Source organism: Dermacentor silvarum, chromosome 2 (assembly GCF_013339745.2).
Source record: "Dermacentor silvarum isolate Dsil-2018 chromosome 2, BIME_Dsil_1.4, whole genome shotgun sequence".
NCBI lineage: Eukaryota > Metazoa > Arthropoda > Arachnida > Ixodida > Ixodidae > Dermacentor > Dermacentor silvarum.
The window spans coordinates 200719333-200740929 of NC_051155.1; the positions used below are offsets into that span (position 1 = coordinate 200719333).

At 45.7% G+C, this 21597-nt stretch overlaps 2 protein-coding genes across 3 annotated transcripts in view; both read right to left on the minus strand.

Moving 5' to 3' along the window:
• The window catches only part of LOC119440655 (A disintegrin and metalloproteinase with thrombospondin motifs 7-like), a 133997-nt gene extending 126716 nt beyond the window's left edge, over positions 1–7281 (minus strand). The window contains exon 1 of one of the 2 annotated variants that reach the window (XM_049662146.1): positions 6745–7281. In XM_049662146.1, the coding sequence (XP_049518103.1) occupies positions 6745–7278 (534 nt within the window). In that variant the 5' untranslated portion in view covers positions 7279–7281. The remainder of the gene's footprint in view (positions 1–6744) is intronic. The other variant, XM_037705546.2, reaches the window with a different exon arrangement.
• A 3357-nt stretch (positions 7282–10638) lies between these two features.
• Positions 10639–21338, minus strand: LOC119442438 (40S ribosomal protein S13). Its single transcript, XM_037707322.2, has 3 exons — positions 21242–21338; positions 19801–20011; positions 10639–10934 (listed from the first exon to the last, which is right to left on the minus strand). Exons 2-3 carry the CDS (start codon positions 19984–19986, stop codon positions 10665–10667), a joined length of 456 nt encoding a protein of 151 aa, XP_037563250.1. The 5' UTR covers positions 19987–20011; positions 21242–21338; the 3' UTR covers positions 10639–10664.
• Between the last annotated feature and the right edge of the window lie 259 nt (positions 21339–21597).

Here is a 21597-nt window from a genome sequence, read left to right on the forward strand (position 1 = left end):
GTTGACTATCTGTCGCTGTCGGGTTCGTAATTGACAAAAAATATTTAATTACCTTATTTAATTACTGGTTTTAATGTCAACGCTGCAATGACAGTATTGGAGGAGGACGCCACAGTGGGCATTTACGCGGTTTTAAGAACCCCATTCGTTGTCGAGATATTAGTCGACAAAAAGGTAAGGCAGTTCCACGCTTGTGAAATCTGGTGAAACAGCGGAGCTCTGCAGGCGTGTATGTATACCGTAGTAGGTATGACGCTCGCCTTCGGACCGTGAGTACCCGGGCTCAAATCCCGCTTCTCTCTCGTTCTCTCTGTGTCTCTATTTCTTTATCGCTCTCGTTTTCTCTTTCACTCGCCAACAGCAAGTTGTGTTACAATCGTCGGTACAACACAACCATATGGTTCCCATAAATGAATGTTCAAACGTGGGTGTATAGCCTAGACTGGTTATGACGCTCGCCTTCGGACGGTGGTTACCCGGGCTCGAATTCCGCCTCACCAAGAAAGTTTGTTTTATTTAATCTTTCTCTCTCTGCACCTCCTCTCCTCGTTTCACACTCTCTCCACTTCGCTCGAAACTCTGAACACCATCACTCCGTAGGGATCAATGTCGACCTTAAACAGCTCCGCTGTTGAAATTCGCCTCTTGAGGCTCCGATAGCGAAACTTGGAGGGCAATGACGTAGAGCAGCTCGCTGCGATGACCTGCTGAAGCGTCCAATCTGTCGTTGTGCGTTCGTACCGCAAGAGAAATGAACTTCGCGAGATATGATAAGAGGAGCGCACAGGCGGTCAACCCGTTGACGTAAAGAAACCAAACGAGGCGCAAAACATCACGTGGGCGGTGCTTCCAGCTCTGTTTGGGCGCTCAGTTTCGGCATCGGAGAGACAAAAATCGAATTTTTGTCGACTTATATCACAACTGCGGATGACGTCCTAAAACCGCGTAAATTGTTTTTCTCTCCTGCGGCCTCCTCTTCCAATACTGCCAGTGAAACGCTGGCGTTAAAATCAGTGACTAAAAACTTAATTAACTAATTTTTGTTAATTACGAACGGACGATGACGGCTACTCAACCATCAAGTGTCCGCTGTGCTGAAATAACAAATAGCGAGAAAAAAATTATTACAGCGGTTAAATCCCATATTTTAAAATCTTTTTTCTTTAAAAGAGATCACAATTTATTAGATACACTGTATGCTTGTAAACTAAGTGGAGTGGCGACGGAAAGTCCTGGCAAGAAAAAAAAAAAAGAGAGAGAGAGAGAGAGAGAGAGAAGAAGAAGAAAGCGAACGAATTCGTTGACAGTTCGCTTCCTCTTCGTTGCTCGCCGCTTTGAATCTTCGCCAAGTAAGTCTTTCACAACTTTTTATTCAAATGTATCCGGGAGTATAAATTGCGTTTCTCGAGGAAACACATGCCAGCAGAGTTTATTTTATATGAACTTCTGCAGGCATTGAAACCGAAGGCGGCGCCACCGTGTTTTGGCGGCGTCACGCTTTGCAAGTATCGTTTCGGCTCGTGCACTTTCCCCGTTAACTACGTTAACTATTGCAAGTTTCAGCCCACGCGAGTACTGTCAAGCGTTCGTCCAAGCTCTATATATACAGCACAGCGTCAAACCCCAAAACCCGTCTACGGGGTGGCTACTACGTTTGCGCCACTTTCAAATTCCCTGACTTTCCCAGCTTTTCCCTCACTGTTTTTATAGAAATTCCTTGGCATTCAATGACTCTATCGGTACGGATGCAAGGGGAGAAAACTGCGGGTTGTAACTTGCCAATTAGTTACTATGCCAGCCCATCATTTCCAACACCACTACACGTAAGCTGTAAGTCAGTTGAAATGCCATAACAGATTTGACTGAATCGTGTGATACTCCAAACACCTGGCCAGGCTCCCACTCGCAAAATAACAAAAATACACTATTATTTGCATATTGCGTACGTTCAGTTTAAAACTTCACTTCCTTCTGGCGCACTATACTAGCTTTGCCATATACCGCTGTGCAGGTACCAATTAACGTGATTCAAAGAAACCGCGTGGTGACATTTGCCTGTCTTTCTTTCTTTTCTTTTTCTCTCCTTAATTTTCCAAAGCTGACTAATTCTCTAGAAATTACGGATTTTCCTTGATTCTAGGCACCCTGGCCCACTACCAGAGCTGTGCGGTGCATTGTTCTTAGTTGTTAAACAGCAAGCATAGTGCGTGCGAACCTCTCTCAAGCAAGGTGTCCCTGGATAGCCGGACGCCTGACCGGGGGGCTGCTTGCACCTGTCTTATAAACCGATGGATGTCCGGCGGTGGGGATCGAACCACGCACCTGCCGCAGCTGAGCCGGGCGCCCTACCCAGGCCCAGTGCATGCCAGGCGTGTCACTACAGGCTAACGTCTCCAGGTATATATCACTACTACTGATTTGTTTTTTTTTTGCCCCCCCCCCCCTCTTATGTAATACCCCGAAAGGGGCCTTTAAGGGTTATTAAATGATGATGATGATATCATTAAACGCCTTATCACAGTCAACTATAAACAGTTGTGATTTGGGAAGAGAGCCGGAAAAGTCTCTTCCCAAATCACAACTGTTGGAGTTGAAGTGGTATATCTTACCGCTTCGGGTGAAATAAATGCGGCGAGCTGTCTTCGCATATATCTACATATTTTAGCAGCGCTATCAGAGAGCTACTAAGAAGGGAGACCATTGCACAATCCTGCGATATCCGCGTTCACGCGCACGTTGCCCGGTGTATGCGTTCTTGACAACATGCTTGTATGTTGCCCTACTCTTATCGTCAGCAAGTTATCTGTGCGACCGTAAGTACGCTAAGATTAGCAAAGTCGGCTCGTACTGGCGCGTTCTGATAAACCGTTCTGGCCACCCCTTTCGCAGATCATTCAGGAAATCATAATTCTCTTTCTCAAGCTTGATCGCGCGGAATCGGTGACAAAAAAAAACAAAAAAAAAAAAAACAGGCATGTGAGACAAGACCATAACAACTGCAAATACATTTGCCGAAGTCATAATTACACTTTAGCTGTTTTATAATCACGTCCACTCGCACTAAGCTGAACATTGTTGCGACCCCGGAACACAGGTGCCGACACCGTTCATCTTCGAAGCTGTCGCTTAATTTCGATGTGAAGTTGCGAACAGAATCAATGTCGACGCCAGTTACATCAACAAACATTGTGTCCGCTCTTTCGACTGGCGGTGTCTCTCATGGCGATTCTTCAACCCCCCGCCTTTGTGCGCGCTTGCACGCCGAACACGCGTGCTCGAGTAGCGAGCCGACCGTTCAGGAGAGTCCAGCGCTCGACGTCTAGGAGTATATAGCTGGTACTTCTCCGGCGTCCTTGTATTATAACACATGCGCCAGCCAACCTGTATCGACCATCAAGCTACGCTTTCTCTTTTCTCGAAAGCTCAATAGGATGAGAACGTCCACACCTGTCTGTAGAAGGTGTTAGCCTGCAGAGCTTTGGAGCGCAAGGACATGCAGGGAACCTGTAAAAAATTATTCATCCCACGACGGACGTCGCTTAAAATAATACAGTCGAACCCGGATATGTTGAACCCACATATAACGAATTATTGTGTATAACGAACAGCAGTAAAATCCCCTTGAAAATGTTTGTATAAAATTTGTTTTTATATATCGAATTACCTATATATCGAACTTTTTGCGATCCCCTTCAGATTCGATATATCCGGGTTCTACTGTAATAATAATAATAATAATAATAATAATAATAATAATAATAATAATAATAATAATAATAATAATAATAATAATAATAATAATCTGACCGACTCCCGAAGGCTCTAGTAAGTACGTCTGCCCTATAAGCATTCTATTTTCCGGGTGACCCAAGCGCAGGCAGAGCGGCCGCACTTGGATAAAGTGGTGCGCACGGGTGCAGGGTAAGAGGCGACGACAGTCCTTAAAATAGACAGAATTAGGTCTCGAAGCCTGTGTGCGTCTAGCATTAAGCTGAAACAGAGGGGGAATCTGGACTTAGCTCCGTCACGCAATGTGTCGAGCGCGTTAAAGTGACAAAAGAGATGGAGAGAGAGAGAGAAGGGTTAAGGAAAGAAAGAGACAACAAAACGTATACAGTGCGGTCCACTGGTAAAGGGAACGCCCGAGTGTAGAGCACGTGCGGATTTCTCCCTTCCATGGGAAGTGAGCCTGGCTTCGCAGCTGATTGCTTGTGGATGAAGCCACCCCAGTGCAGTGCATCGACATAGTTCCAGCCGGCACATGCCTTTAGAGGGCCAGCAACGCGTAAGGCGCGCGCACATGGGAGTGTTCCCTTTAACTGTATACGTTGCGGTGTCCCCTCTCCTCTACTGACCGATTTTTAGATGTCAGCTTTCATGCTGACAGTTACGCTGCGGGGCACAGCGAAACTGCTGCTGCTACTATTACTACTACTACTAATAATAATAATACTAATAATAATAAGAATAAAATATATAGTTTCGACATAAGGGCAAATGAATTAATTCGATAGTAACTTTACACGAGACAATTTCATTCATGTTTATTAATTAAAAACATCTTCCTCAGCAACTTTACCACCACTTTTCCGTATCGCGTATATTTCAAACCTCGTTCCTGGGCCGATCCCGAAGGTAGTGCACAGCCGCGCGAATAAAATTACATCATTTTCAGGTTTTAGCTCTGTTATTGTTTCGCGCTTTTAATATTTAACTCATGAGAACATTTAAGATAAAAGGCGTGCACTATCCATGTTTTGTTTCATGTCATTCCTTTGTGCGCTGCCATTCCAAAAATTCTGAGGAATAATTTTGTCAAGAATGTAAGACCTGGTATGAGCAACTTTAGTGATAGAATAGCGTGGCAATGTGGCCCGCATATGCTGCTTGTCAAATATCATGGCATAGTATATAGCATACATATGCCTAAATATATATACGGAACCTCACGGCGACGCCGACGGTAAAAATTTGCTGCCCATATAATTGCTATCACAATAATAATAATAATTGAAGCACACGGGTACGTTCCCCCAATTCGGTTGGCGCATGAAACGCGGTCACGAAAACGAAGATACCAAGTCGGGAGGTCATTTGACAAATGAAGAAACGCATGGGTGATCAAGCTATTAGCGAGAAAACAGTGGGTTTCCAAGAGCGGAAAAAAAATAAAATTAATAAAATGTGTTATGGTTATGGTCCGGTGGTCCTGGTTAAATAAAAAAAAAGTTGGAATTGTGTTGGGGAGTAAAACATACAGATACACGCACGTCTTCGGGTGTGATGGTGATCTCTGTCCGATAAATTAGGAAATTAAAATATGTTCTGCTTATCCGGCAAATGTAAAATTTTGGCAAATAGTCCGCAGAGGTTTGATTAAGGTGTTCGTTCACAGCGCGTGTCCTTGTGGCGATTGAAATTACTGTCTTACGTTCGCTAAGCGAAGTCGCCTCGACTACTCCGAGAGTGCCTTAGAGCGGACATCTGGATGTCGTGCTAAACATTATGAGAAGTTATGGCATCATATCTTCGGTGCGATAAGTAATAGTTCGCACGAATGTTAAGCACGAAATGACACGTCTAATAAGCGCACATAGGTGCCCGAAACTGGTCAAATACGCAAAATAAACGCCGTCGTTCAAGCATTCGGCAAACACCCGAAAAAAAAAAATGCGTAGCCAGAGTTTGTGGTCTAATTGTAATATCGCACGGCCTCCAAAGCAACTGCCAAGAAACAACTGCGTGCGTTGGTACATGTTTTCGAGCGTAGGGTAACGGCAATTTCATCTAACAAATAGTTACGCTGAGGCCGCGAATATTTATCCAAAATATACGGAAAACCCATCAAGGAAAGCTCAAGAGTTTCGCAATGCGACAAATAACGACCCGCCAGCTTAAGGAAGCAGTAATATTTATTGTGCTACATGTTGGCCTATAAAGCAATGTAGCTGCCAGGGGGGTGGGGGCAATAATTTATTTACCATATTACTCTTACAGAGCAGAATGAAGTCGCACTGCTGGCCGAAATCACTTGTGCTAACGAATTGACTTCTGCGTCACATACAGAAGAGATTGCAGCAAACGCGCAGCTTTATTGCATCAGCTTGAAATACAAACGTCGTCGAGCCAGCATAAAATTCTTTAGTAGTGTGTTCCTGGGACTTTAGTATGTCAATTATGTGATCTAGCCCGTGTATAAAGGACTGCCTGAGCCAGAAGCTTAGTGTCAGCGGCCGAGTGAAGTTAGGCTGCTAGTGTTTGCAGGTACGAGTGGTTTCTGTTAGAACAATGATAAAGAAATTTAAACAGTCAACACACATACACGGGTATCCAGCGTACGAGACCGGCGACAAAACTACAGTCACATTGGCCGCCAACTGCGCCACTGCCCGAATTTCGCCTCCAGAGCTTCCACACTCCAGCAGTCGCGCTCGGGCTGTCCGAGAGCGGTAATCCAGGATTTAGCGCGATGGCTCCAAGTAAGGATCGGAGGAATGTCACGCGACACATTTTATTTAGCGCGGTCGTCAAAGTCAGCCCGCCCCACGCCGCCTTTGCCTCGCGCGACAAATACGTCCGCTGACACCAGAGCCGTCAAGCGCAGACGACGCGGTCGTTTTCGTCTGCTCTGCGGCCGGCGGCGACCGAGAGTCGCCGAGCGTGCGCGCCGGTGAGAGTGAGGCACCGACGCAAACTCAAACAGGCGCACGTGCGCCGCACGCACGCAATCGCTGCTGCACTCACCTCGAACGGGACGCCGGCTGCTTCCCCGAAAAGAAAGCGTCGCGACTTGTGGGAAAACCGCGAGCAGGAGGAGCAGTAAAAGCGGCAGCAGGCATGGGCCGCCGCCACACGCGGCCCGACATCGCAGCAGCGACAGCATCGGGAGACTACGCGGAGCCGGCCCAACGGTGCGCGACTGAACGGGCGCCGGCCGCCGCCGGCGGGACGAGCCGACGCCGGCCGGGAGAGGGTCACGCCGCGCGGACAGAGCCCGGCCAACCCCGCCCGGCGGTGGGAGGGGCCGCGCCGCCGACGCAAGCCAGCCGCGCGCCTCGCGTACCAACAATGGCGGTCCGTGACGTCACAAATACGCCGCCGCCGCCGAGACACCTGTCGGAGGAGGCGGCGGCCGAGCGGGCGCCCGCCCGTGGCGCCGCCGTCAATCAAGCGGCGCGAGGGGTAAACAGTTTCGGTTTCAGGCGCCGCCGGCCGTCTGCGCGGAGCCATGGCGGTCGCCATGCCGCCGCTGCTCCAGACATTCATTACGACGAGCATGTGGGGGGCGAGAGAAGCAATTTCCTGCACCCTGAGCGCGCTCCCGCTGGGCCAAGTTCACTCATCCGCTCAACTGCTCGCCAAAATAAACGCGGTCCGGTCCAGACGGGGCCTCGGCGGCGGCAGCGACGCGGAGCGACGACGCCTGGCCCATTCCGCGGCGGCGGCCGTCGCCGCCGTCGGCGAGGGATGTGCAAACATCGCGGCGATGATGATGACCCAGTCGGGCACCCGCAGGCGCCTACGCGGCCACTCGCGCGGCGGCGGCGTCACGAATGCGCCGGCCGGCGACGACGCAACGCCGATGATTCTCCACCGCCCCCCTCCCCCTCGGGGCAATCGCGCTTGATTCGGCGCCGCGCACCTCCAGTCACGTCCCGCACATTCTTGGAAAAAGGGCTCCCCCTACACCGCCAGCGAAGCTTACGTCGCCAGTTAACTGCGTGCCCGGACTCGCAGAGCAGAAGCTGCGCCGCTCATTATACGTTCAGGTGCCAGCCCTGCCGGGCGATAAAAGTTTCTACGGGGTTAACCTAGTTCAAGGCAAGACGCGCGCGCCACTGCGAGTCAATAGGCGCCAGTGAGGCTGATGAGGGCACTTAACTGGCGCCTACAGAAATCGAAAGCAGAACTAAAAGCCAGAGGGTTAAAGGTGAGCTTTCTAAGAAAAGAGCCTGACGTTCACAGAGCATCTAAAACCACCACGATCCCTCTCTTGCAAACGGGGATATTCCATTTACATTTTAATGAGATTTCAATATCCCCGTTCTGTCGCCAGACCCAATGATGGCATTTGCAGTTCTTCCACGCACATGCCCACATTGTTCGGCCTTTCGATCCTGTGCTATACAGAGAATATTAATAAGTCGGGATTTTCCCTCATTGTACACTTCCGCAAGCCTATCAGTCGGCAAAGTAGGAAATTGAAAATGGACATTTAAAGGCACATACTTAACAGCGGACTGTGTGCAGTATTGTGCTTCTCACTGAATGTAGTCCTTTCTTGTATGTCATGACGATCAAAATAGCCAGCATCAAAAATTGCATTGGTAAGACAAATTGGTGTGGCAACAGATGTCAATCAGTAATGCATGCGTGCGCATGAACTGACATGTTGAAAACATTCGCACACATATTACTTGAATTCGACTGCCAAGCTGCGTCCGCAATTTGCCTCTGGCCAAAAGAAATGAAAAGTCACTTCAATAAATTTTCTACAAAAACTGTATATACAGCCAGCTAACCTACATACTATCTTGGTGAAGATTAGTTTATTAACAAAACTGACTTTGTTACAAAGTACCCTCGAACAAGCACCTTAAATGGAGTAATACAGTAGAACCCGGGTATACAGAACCCGGATATAACGAATTATCGTGTATAACAAACAGCTGTAATATCCACATGAAATGTTTTATTTTATACATCGAATTATTGATATGCTGAACTATTTCGCGATTTCCTTCGAGTTCGATATATCCGGATTCGACTATCAAGGGTTCACAGCAGGCAACGACAATATACCAGAGCTTGAACTGACCCTTTTAAAATTTTAGTACAATGGTCAAATTGTAGTCAAGAAGTGGGGTTGTACTCCCAAATGGCCACTTTCAGGTACAGAAGTTGCAGTGTAAGTCCTGCCAGTAGAAGTGAACACGATGAAGCAAACTTCCAGTTGATTACACCTCCTCTCAGCAGCACTTTCACAGTGCATGTTTTGCACATACTGAGAATTATGATCAAATCTTTGTAGATGCAATGCAACCTCCAATAAATGCTACACACTTGCAACTTGCAGCAGCAAGTTGGCAATAAAGCTGTCCCTGTAACAGTGTTTCTTGGCTTTTGTTGTGGGCAACTTTCGTGTGCACATTGTTTGCTCTTGTTCAATCCAAGCTCGACATCAATACCCTGGCATGTTTCGGAGCACGCCACTCAAATACTGCCTGGAGCAAGGAATGATGCGTCGTGCAATGTTGGGCCAACCCCCCCCCCCCCCCGCACTTTAACCTTTTTATGCATCCCACAATTATCGTCAAATACAAGTCTCATCAATGCAATTGACATGTGCACTATGATCGGCATTTACAATTTTTGTTACAAATGAGTGTGCCAAGCACATGATAATGAAATGCCAATTCTGAGAGTGACAACTTGTAATGAGGGTTCTTCGCATGCAAGATCAGGCAAACAAAAAATGTTACATTATTATGGCCAGCACAGCAGCCACTAGTGGTGCAGCTGTCTTAGACATTAGAAGTTGCATTTGGTGGTCACATTAATTAATGGCTGCTGCATCACATCAATGTGCGAGTGACTGTCCTGTGCATGCCTGTTACTGCCATCAGGAATGTGACATTGCAAGAGTTTTGTTACAGAGCGAGGCAGCACCACGTTTCACCAACACTCAATAAACACTAAAAAGTGTCACGTCAATGTGCCAGGCAAGTACAATGGGCTTTTACATAACGCTGCATAAAATACCTCAATGGAGCTTCCAAATAAATTCTTTATGTAACCAGCTTTACTCCCCAGTCTGGTTCCACATCTTCGATAATGCAAAAAGGACTAGAAACTTAACTCAACCTTCATTTTTACATGAAAGCAGTGGTTACCAAAACCAACCTCAGAAATAGCTGCTGTACAGCCAGCGTTATGCAGTTCTTGCAGGTCTCAAACTGTTGTTTATACAGTTACCATAACATGAATAGTTCATTTATTATTAGAATCTATGAAATAATAGCTAATTGTATACCTGTGTTTACAATGCTTACAAAAAATTGTACTTGCTGCATTACGAGTATGCACTTTATTTTACAACGTACATCCCAGTCTATTAGTGCAAGCAGCAGGCAATTAGAAATTTTTTGTAAACTTTTTTCAATTTTGCTGTACTCATCACAAGTCCACCACTAAATGAACCCGTGAAGTATGCTAAATCTTCCACATAAAATGAATTGCAACATTCTTCGAGCTCTTTTCAAACGAATGATTTCTGCAGCTCTTAGTTTCTATAATCCATGCATGACCCGGCCAACCACCATCCTCCCACCAAGCGGATAGTATATCACTGGGAATTTGTAAAGATGCACCAGCCAATTACATTTGCTCATTTGCGTGATGGCATGACGGAGACTAACTTCTGTATTGGTGTCCACCGGGAACTATGTTCAGTGGGCAGAGACCAGGTGTGGTGCAGTTTAGTGGGCAGAGCTCGCACTGAATTCATGAGTTGTCACCAACTATATATGCACTCTTCTAGTGGCCCAAAATATGACATCAAATGTCTGTAATATTGGCCTACAAGAGAAAATCATTGGTGCATTGGGGCACTTGACAATAATGACACAAAGACTGGCATGATGGCGTAGGGCTTTAATGGCAGCTCAGGCGACGAGGGCTGAAGCTGTGGATGACTCGTACCTCCAGGTGGGAGCCAGGATACGCTTGGCCTTGTAGTACCGCACCAGTCTGTGGATACGGCTCTCGACCAAGATGAGACGGAACTTGGAGTCACGGTCCTTGCGGTTGCGCTCCAGGTGCTTGCGGATGGCCACCGCCTTCTTGATCAGCGAGTACAGGTCCTCGGGAAGATCAGGGGCCAGGCCCTTGCCCTTCAGGATGCGCAGGATCTTGTTGCCTGTCACCCAGCGCACCTGCAGTTGCCAGAGCAAAAGCAATGCACAGTGAATACATCTTGCCTTGATTCTTGATGCCACTCTGGAAATTTCACTGCTGTCAAATTCCACCAAACTGCTCTAATTTGAGCCTTTCACAGCAGATGTGACCGCCCACTGAAGCCAATCCCAGAAGACAAGATGGTAGCACTTGAAAGCATCCAGAATAAAAGTGCAGTTAGTACAAAACACTGTTGTCACACAATGGAACAGCCTCTTTCTAATGGACATCATCATCATAGGCCTCTTGTAGATGAGCGAGTTCTAAAATGGCTGCAGCTAATTACCAAGTGCAGATAACAGAGTGGTGTCGAATGACCCGACTCACTGATCCTCAACTGTGCTCTAACAAGAGCTGCACAACAGTGTTCACATATTAACTAGGTATGTATACTACATGCCAGCTCTTCCAAATCTTTCATTAAGTTTACGAATTGAGGATAGATTGTTGTCATATGCCGTAGAGGTATTTGCGTAGAATAAGCGAGAGAGGAAAAGCTAGAAGAGGAAAGACAGGGAGGTCAACCAGACAAGTGTCCGGTTTGCTACTCTACACTAAAGGAAAAGGAGGAGCAGAAAGAAGAAACGAATGAACATTGCGTGCACGCGGGAGGATGCGGATAAGGTCTAAAACAATCACTAAGATCAGCGCACTAACTGCACTAGGGCGCCAACTTTTTTTTTGCCAGTACTGGATGAATCGGCCATGGTCAGCCCATCTTTGACTTGGAAAACAGTTTACAGTTCAGCCGGCTTAGTTTTTCTGGAGACAAAGAGGCACTGGATGCTGTACCGAGAACAGGTGCACAAGTGTTCGATGGTTGCCTTGTACCTTCGGGAGGCGCACGTTCATCTATGAGCTATTCCAAAAAGGCCGGAGCAAGTGTTCATAAACGCCGCTTGCAGCCATAAGCAGTACAGCAATGTTGTTTCGAAGTCGCTGAAACAATTATGTTCCTTGTTACTGCTCCAATTAAGTTTGCTGCTGATTGTATGCTGTATCTAGAGGTAAATCATTGCTAATAAAGTGCACATGTATACAACAAAAGGTGTGGGTACTTAGAGCAAACAGTAACTCAATATATTTGGCAAAAGTTGCCTGTAGTAGTCAAACCTCGATATATCGAACACGGATATATCAAATTATTGCGTATATCGAACACTTTCTATATCACCAGGAAAATCGCATGCATTTTTAAACGGGGCCGGACACAAAACGTATAGAACTCCGCCACCCAGGCAGCGAGCTTTCCCGCAAAACCCTCGAAGTTAACAATGGTGCGATGGGTGTTCCCACCTGCTGCGCACTATAACTGCACAGATCGATCACACCGAGGGCACCATTTGAACGTAGCGGCGTACACACACGGCGGCTTGGCTATTTTGACGTCATTGACGCATATGCATTTGCCACACTGACTCTTCGGTGCCGCTGTTAGTGCTAAGCGAGTCGGTATCGTGTGATCGGAGTTAGGCCTGGTGTGGTGTGGTTGGTGTTGATGGCTACAAACGCGAAGAAGCGGACGACCCTGACATTTGCCACAAAATTGGAAGTCATCCAGCGTGTTGAGAATGGTGAAAAGAAGGCAAGCGTCGCCGAAGCGTTTGACATACCAAGAAGCACTTTGAGTACGCTACTGAAAAACAAGAGCGACATAAAGGGCAAGGAAGAACAAAACCAGCCCTCAGGAACGCAGCGTGTTCGCAAAGCTGCCTTTGAAGATGTTGAGAAGTCGCTGCACAAATGGTTCGTCCATGCAAGGGCCCGAATATTCCTTTATCGGGACTGATGCTACAGCAGAAGGCTAAGAACTTCGCATTCATTCTCGACGCCAAGAACTTCAATGCCAGTAGTGGTTGGCTGCAACGTTGTAAGGCCCGCTTCAACATTGTCGGGAAGACAGTCTCGGGCGGAGACTGTCTCCGCTAATGACGGAGAGATCAAGAAGCGGCTTGAACAAGAGTGGCCCCAGGTTCTCGCTAAGTATGAGCCGAACCAGATATTTAGTGCAGACGAAACTGGCCTGTTCTGGCAAATGCTTCCGCGACAAACGCTCGACACCCACGGGGACAAGTGCCACAGCGGCAAGCAAGGCAAGGCTCACATAACAGTTCTGTTGGCTGCTAATATGGACGGAAGCACGAAGCTATGGCCACTTGTCATAGGCAAGTTTTAAACCCCGAGGCAGCCATTGCACCAGGCCATTATCGCACTTCAAGTTAATTCAAGCACCACTGAATATAATTTACACGTCAAACTAATCCACACACCAGTGAATTTAATCAAAGCATAGCACCAATTCAAGAACCTTCAAATTTCAAGGCAACTGAAATTTTGTGAATATATTAGAGGCATTGAAGGTATTCAAAAAAGAGCACGTCTCTTGCAGGACAATTGTACGCACAGTGGCTTTCTTTACAAGTGATCAACGGCATCGTTTGGAGACCTTTTCCTTCTTTATTATGAGCGACACAGCAGACGACAAATACCATAAATTTAACAAAACTTTAATGAGTGATTCAATGATAATCACTAGGCACTGGTAGGCTGTGGTCCCAAGTTAATATGATTTACTATTTTATTGCTATATTCGTGGCCTCCAATCAAACACCTCTTCATCAATACCATTCAACACATGAAATTAGCAATTAACTGCATGATACAGCTGATAGGAATGAGTCGCTAGTGATCACAAATAAATCACAATGCGCACTTCAGTGTTCTCGCTAATTTAGACGCTACAATGTCATATATATCAAATGAAATGTCATACAAGAAATGACTCAACTATGCATACTCAGAACTCGTATGCTTAAGTCAATAGTGAATATTAATCACCTATTTTACGGTCAGTGGTAGCTTTATGTGCAAACGCCATCATTGGTATTAATCAGGCTGTAATGAAATGAACACTTGTTACCATTGCTAAATGATAATGCCGAATCATTAGTGATCACTAGTAATGCACTCAGTGCAATGTTCTACTTTCATGCAGAATATAGTCATGAATATCGAATGAAAATTCATTCATATGGTGATTCAATAAGTACAATACAATCACTAGGAGATGCCAGTATCACGTTTAGTATGATAGTCACACCAATCATTCGTGCACAATGACATCACTATTAATCAAACTGTCAATAAATAAGCATTTTATTCTGTTAACATTGCTAACTGGTAAGAGTCATTACTGGTCAATAATAGAGCAGTGATGCTACTGGCCCATCCCATTTCGGTGCAGCTTTTGGAGGAGCCAAAAATGTGCTTTGGAGCAGTAAACGGCCTTTTGGAGTAGGTTTATGAAAGCAGTCGGAAACTATATTGTATGGGGCTTTTACAGTGGACAAAGCATGTGAAAGCAGTAAGCGGTCACCTGGTTCATAAATTCAATCCAGAAACTAAAAATGACCCCCCCCCCCCCCCCGCAGTTTTTACTGTGGACTAACAAAGCGGTGCTATCCTGAGTTGTGCTTAAAAAGCACTTCAGTCGCTTTAACAAGCATGGAAGCACTTGCACATGCTACGTGCAATATTCGGAAGCATTATGAAAACCTTCAATGCGATCTTGCTCCTATAAACGTATCCTTTAAGATGGAGCACTCTTGAAAAAGGTTAGTGCCAGAGGTATGGAACGTTTACTTAGTTTCCCGTGGTGTAGCCAGAAATTTTGTTCGGGGTGGGGGCTCCGGCTGCAGCGCGGCCTCCTCATAGAATTTGTCGAGGGATCAAATACATGAATAATAACTGCATTGCCAATGCCATTGTATATTAGATGCTGCAAACGAATTATCGAACGCTGTGCACTGTCAAGTAAAATATGTATTTTTTCATAAAAGAATATATTCGTATGTCCCAAAAATTGTGGCAGAAATAATTGATATGAATGCTGCCACATTTTTTTGTCTATTTAATAAGTAAAGAAAATATCACACGGACTTTAGAACTATATCAGTTCGAAACCAGCAAAGCAGTGCATGCAGGTGATAGGAAAAACGTTAAGGCCATGAAATGAATAAGTTGAGAACAAATATTTTTATGAATCTTTGTCATTCAAGAACCTTGTATGCATTTTTGCACATATGCAACGGCCAGGAAAAAACTCAATAACGCTGTCCCTCGTTGCAATAGATTGCGCTGGAGCAGCTGTTACCGGCCGTGTATTGTAGTTGAACCGAGAATATACTCGCAGCAGTTAGTACAAATAAAAAGTAGGAGTTCTGCAAAATATACATTAGAAATGCGAAGTTAGAATGAAATATACAAATGTGAAGATACAACTCGCTAAAGGGCAAAAAAAGTCGCTAGAAACAAAGTTCACTGCTTGTATACACGCAACCTCGCAACAAGATATTTAAATATAAGTCTAAGTTTCCAATAAATCTAAGTATTTAAGCAAACGTCACTGTATATAATGCGTCAAAGAAGACAAATAAACATGTTGCGCAGTCACAGATAGTAAACTTTGCGCACAGAAAGACGGATGATCTAGGCAAGAACAAAACTATGATCGCCGTAATCGTGATATGTACCGTATTTTCGCACATCTAACCCACCCTTGCATATAACCCGCACGCTTATCTGAAAAAAATGAGCACTAGGAAGTTACAAATACGTGCAGCAATCATTTCGTTTTCAAAAGAAATTTATTTCAAAATGACTGCCGCAACATTGTCAGCGCTGTCGTCCGATTCACTGCTGCCATCCGAGGCTTCGTCACTGCTCTCAAAGACGTAATCGTCTTTGGAACCATCTCGCAGCAGCTCTGTTGCCGATTTCTTCAGCAGCGGCTATGATCGTCAGTTTTTATTTCACTGTGAAAGACTGCCGCCGAGACACATTCATGATGCCTAAGGCTGGCCACTGTGCAAACTGGGCGTACAAGAAATGGCACCTGGCTCGTGCGAAAATCACAGAACACCCATACCGAAAAGCATTTTTCTTCCTCCATGCCGAAAAGCGTCAACCAGACTATGAATGTGGATCAGGCAATAACCTGTGTTGGCCTCTTATTGGCTTAACACACGTCGATGTTGCGAATATTCCCTTTGCTAATATTTGCAGATAACCCGCACCCCTACTTTTTAAGCACTTTTTTTCATTTTTGGTGCGGGCTATATGCGAGAAAAATTCAGTACTCGGGCTATGCAGCAGTCGCAACAGCGCCATGTGGGTAGAATAGAGGAATAATGCAGAAATCAGTACAAAAATGTGTAATTTAACTGCCTATGCAGCGGCAACAATTATTCTGCACCTAAAATTAAAGGAGGATATTGCTTCGTTTCAAAAAAGAAATAATAGCAGGTAGCTAAAAAGGAAAGGACAAGCGAAAGCCACAGATGATGCGGCAAGTTGAATTACCCAATATCCGAGTGTGTTTTTGGCAAACGCTGCTGCGTGGGCCGGGCTTTCAATGAGCGAGGTCGGTCAAAATTGGTTATTGAGGCCCTCGTAATTTTTGTATTCGCATGATAATTTTGATCATGATGCTAACTGCTAGAATAAACGGCTAAAATTTCTGCAGTTTTAAAAGCTAACGAATAGTCATACGTTTTCATAATTACGAGCTTATGGACCTGAAGGAACAACGCTTCTTACTTTCATTGATTTTTGCTGCTTCGCTATCTAAACAATAAACTTCACTCGACGGGGAAGTTGAGCGAAGCGGTCAATGACTTTGGACATGTTGATGTCAACGTCTCTGTGGGTGTATAGAAGCGCCAGCCTAACCATGCGTTCCACAGACATTCTAGAGTGCAAGTAGTTTTTTAGTAAACTCTTGTTAAAAAACATTCTCTCTGCGCTGGCAGTGGTCACTGGAAGGGTGACTAGAATCTGCAGTCGCAATGAGAGAGGGCATCTATTCCGGTGCTAAAACCTAAAACACTCCCTCGATGTCGTTGGAATCCATGTTTAGTTACCTCGCACAAAAAGTAGGCTGTTCAATTCCAGCGATGTCCGTCGTTTCGTCAGGAAGTATGGAGAAGCAGCCTGCTTTTGCAACTAGGCTTTCTTTGATAATTTCACCACAAATTTCTATAATTTGGTTTTGTGCATCTGGGCTTAAATACGAGGCATTACTGGGGCAACTTTCCAAATGGTTCTTCAGATATGTATCTCCACAATCAGCTCGCATGCGAAGAAGCGCTCTGAAAATACTTGTATTTTCAGCGGGGCTATGCTTAAACCCATAGGGCCACTGTCCCTGTGGCCACGGAGAGCCAGACCTTGTAACCCGCAAAAAGAATTTCCTCAATAATAGGCCATTTACTTTCTTCTGTTTTCTCATACTTTACTTTGCCTGCCCTGGTCCAGCTGATCGATCACATTGGGCACGCTTCCTGAAAATGTTTGGAGAAAATTATCAGCTACTAGCTCACAGTCACGGTGATATTTAGTATTTTCGTGTGTGTGAAAGATTGCGGGCGCGTGCTTTCATTTCTAGAACGGCTTGTACACGAGGGCTCCTGTGCACACATGTTGGCCCAAGTTTATAAGAGCATTAACCCCATAAAGTTCCAGAATTGAAAATCTAATGGATGCCTTTGGAAATGTCAGTGCACCTTTCGCGTCAAAAGTTTATAAGAACTTTATACCCATAAAGTTTCGTAATTGAAATCCATGCGCTCCGTAGATTCTGCAACGCGCCCGCTCGCTATCGAAAGGCCCTTGAAAGTTTGTGCTCGGATGGGGCTCCTTGCATTACGCGACTCCAGGTGCAAGGGGGGTGCCACGAAATCCAGCCCGAGCTCGCAATGTTCGTGCCGAAATGTCTTTTCGAGCGTGAAAAAGACATTGTAGACAGAATCCAGAATGAGTCCCGGCGTCTGTAGTGGTTTTGGTCGGCGGTGCATGCCGGCACGAAAAAATTTTGAGGGGGCTGATGCCCCCCCCCCGGCTACGCCCCTGTTTGTTTCCTCTGTGCTGTGACTCACTGATAACCATCTACTTGAAATACTGCAATGGTTGACACTGCCGTAGCAGTTCGCTTTCGCTCGTCACACAGCTCGATGAGCGTCGCGAAGTGCAAATATACGCGTGCGACCTTCGACTGTGCACATGTAAGGCGAATTAGGCTGTGATCAGCGAATTCAGTTTGGAGCTTTCTGCCTGCACACGAGCTTTGGCCATTCTGTCCAGTAAGTGCCAAAACAAACTTCGCGAAAGCGTTCACGGTAGTTACCGGCATGTCACCCGCGAACCATATCTTGGCTTCCAGCCACCAGTCTAGCCCATGATCTTAGGCCAAATCAACGAAGCAGTTTACTGGTCCAAACATAATTGGAAGCCATCTCTCTGCGACGACCTGCCCGCCACCGCATCAGCTGGCAGCGAATTTTTGCCATGGGCGTACGATACAGCAAGGCTTCCCCAGCGGCGAAAGTTGCTGTTCGGTGCCGAGTTGACCAATATCTTGTTAGCAGCTGTACAACATTCTCATGCCCCGAAATCGCTGGACTAAGAAAAGTGGGAGCAACAAACTGAGCAGTGAAAAAGTGTTCACGGCTGCAATGTCCACCCATATGTGCCCATTAAGTTCGAAAATTCGAGCGAGACACTATACAGTATCACCGTCTTATACTGGTGATACAGGAGTGCAGGGTCTGGCTCGGCGCCAGTGCAATCGCTCCCACCCGAGAAGCATGGTTGTCCAGTTGCCTAAGCAACCCGCAAGTGTCAGGGTGGAAGGTTTTGAATATAGACAGCAACCCATGGAAGAAACAGCAGTACGATCCCTTGACTCAGTTCACCGCGGATGAGCTAATACAGCCGCTGGTCGTTGTAATGCCACCTTTAGTTGGTGCGGTAAAACGGCGCTTGAGGGGATAGTTCTGTTTTTGGAAGCCCGAGCAAGCCTTTCGGCGCACAGTGGACGCAGATTTCTCACATTTTGCTGAACTGTAGCAGGATGTAGCAGAGTTAGCTTCTTGGCGCAGTTCAGCGCAGCGGTAGCATTACTTCTAGTGATAAGCTCAGTTTGGTGTTCTTGTACTTTTACACAGCATAATGTCATGAATTTAACTGACTGGTGCTTGGATTAAATTGGGCAAGAACACCTGTAGAATGTCCTGGTAGTCTCAAAACATGTCCTACATTTACCTTAATTTCTCAATTACTAAAGCTCTCTTCTCTATAATATTGACGCCTCAACCAGTTTTGAGTATTAATCTATCATTGAACTTGACTTAATATTTGCCTTTAGTGTGTGATGAGTTAAGTCCGCGAGGCGAATGCAGTGTTTGGAAAGAAGGAAGGCGACAGCGAAGTGTCACTTCCCTCATCACCATGCCTTGCCCCCTTACCATGCAGTGATAACTGCCTCGGTGACCTGTACCGTGTTCTTCATATCTGTAGCTCATGCTGAGACTTGTTTAGTATATTCCATTGTTGGTAGCTGTCGTGGTCATATGGTCATTGTTAGTTACTACTGTCTCACACTACTGTCTTGAGTATGTTAGTGTGAACAAACGGCTTCATCCACTTGGGGGGCTCCGAGGTTCTGCCTCGGTGACCCGCACCGAAACTAAAAATAACTTGCATCATAGTGTCTCTCCATGTGGGCATTAACTATAGCAGCTATGCACAATTAAATGCCACGTCACCTCCCACAGTCCCACCCTTGAACAGTATTTCTGAAATTTCAAATTTAAACATTAACAAAAGTAGAATGTTGCCAGTGTGCTTTCAGTGAAAGCAGTTGACAACAATGAGGGTGGCATGGTCTCACCAAATATCAAGCACCCCACAAATACAAAGCCACAAGACAGTGTTGCGTTTATGGTACGATGTGTTGTCCCTGCAGTGCTATTTGGTTTCCCAAAATAATAAGGGGTATGCACGTACCTGAGCCACGCCATGAGAGTCCCTAAGGATGACACCAATCTGGGAAGGTGTGAGGCCCTTCTTGGCCAGCTTGTAGATGTGCTCCTTGACATCGTCAGGAGTGAGCTTCAGCCACGTGGGCACGCTCCGCCGGTATGGCAGTGCCGACTGGGAGATACCTTTGCCACTACAGTGCATACGCCCCATCTCGAATGCCTTGTGTTACGCAACCCTGCAAATCAGTCAGAGCATGAGAATGTAACGCATGCCACAACAAAAAACATAACTGGCACTTGGCATCAGATCTGCTATTTAGCATTTTGAAAATGTATAGTATACAAGATTAAACAGGGAATGGTACTTGCATGTGGTACAAGTTGTGGAGATGGAAACAGCACATCATGCAAGACCCATGGGCCGGAATTAAAATATTTCAGCTGACAACGAAAAAGGACAATGCAGTACTACGCGCTTTCAACGGATGTCACTTCCATAAAGCCTTTTTCATATGGTGCGATTTTGCTTGAGATTTCCGTGAAATTCGTCGTGCGATGTTCGAAGTGGACTTTCTCTGCGAAATCTTTCGTGCGGGTCGGACGGGGAACCAATAACATGCTGCCAGCTTACTTTTTTTGTATTCAGAGTAATGAGTGCAAACACGAAAAGCTTCACGTAAGCAGTTTCTAGTATGCTTCATTCCGTTTGCGTGGATGCAAATGCGAAAATGGCAGTCACTGCGGTTGGTACATGCGAAATTAGATTGCGAAGTCCGCATATGCTAATATTGCAGTGCAAGATCGCTTTATGTACAGTTAAAATATAATGCGAATAAGCAGCAGCTCTGGAAGGTACTTCTATTTCAACATACCCAAGTTTTACCATTAAATTAAAATACAGACTACAGAGGCAACAGTACGGCCTTTTCTTTATGGATCTGCGACAGGACGTCCTGAGGAGCCTGCTTCGACTAACTTCTTGGGTAATGACAGCTCACCTACCATAAAATGAATTCGAAAGCGGCAGCGCAAAGCCCTGATTAGTTTCAAAGAGGACTATATGAACAGCATTTGGCCACTTCGTAACATCCGAGTTCAGTAAACGTGAGCATTAGGGTTAGCGCCAAGCGGCACACTCAACCTAGCAAAAACGCATCCCTACATCCAGTCAGGCAAAATACTAGCCAATGCACTCCTGCTGAGTAATCGCGTCTTGTTCGTAAGCTAACAGGGTTAACGTAACAGGGCACAGAAATAAAACTCTACAACCGCTAAAGACATGCGTTGGAAGACGACGTCGCCAGGCCGACATCGGTGCCTAAGCCTATGCAACATTCTGCCGAACAATTACCGAGATACATACATAATATTTGTTGATAATTTGGCCCACTATAATGACTGCATACTTTGCTCGGTGATTATTTGAAACTACTGACAATATGTGCGCAATTAATAGGAATACTTACAGCGTCCGATGGCACGCGTGTCGCACACGCGAAGGAGTCGGTGAAAAAGACTTGTTGCCAGCCTAGCCTACACAGGAATGCCTAAAAGTAGGAAAACGTGTTTACATAATGTCAATGCCTTTTTTACTATGCAATTCTAAATTATAACTTCAGTTTAAGAAAAAAAATATTAATTGTTAAAGCTTAGGTTAAGCAGATATATTTGTATGTATGATAATTTTCGAACTCTACCGGACATATGACCACAGGCTGTTTCCGGCAGCCGCCTTTGCTCCTCGTCTGTAGAAGATCCCACGGAATTCAGTTTCCCACGGAGATCCCACTGAATTGAGAACCATTGAGTTTCCGACAATAAT

What these genes read in the sequence shown, in the direction of transcription:
- LOC119442438 (XM_037707322.2), bottom strand. Translation starts at nt 19,986, where the DNA reads ATGGGGCGTATGCACTGTAGTGGCAAAGGTATCTCCCAGTCGGCACTG. An exon ending in ACTCTCATGGCGTGGCTCAG is followed by an intron (nt 10,935 to 19,800) that starts GTACGTGCATAC and finishes TGGCAACTGCAG; the next exon opens with GTGCGCTGGGTGACAGGCAA.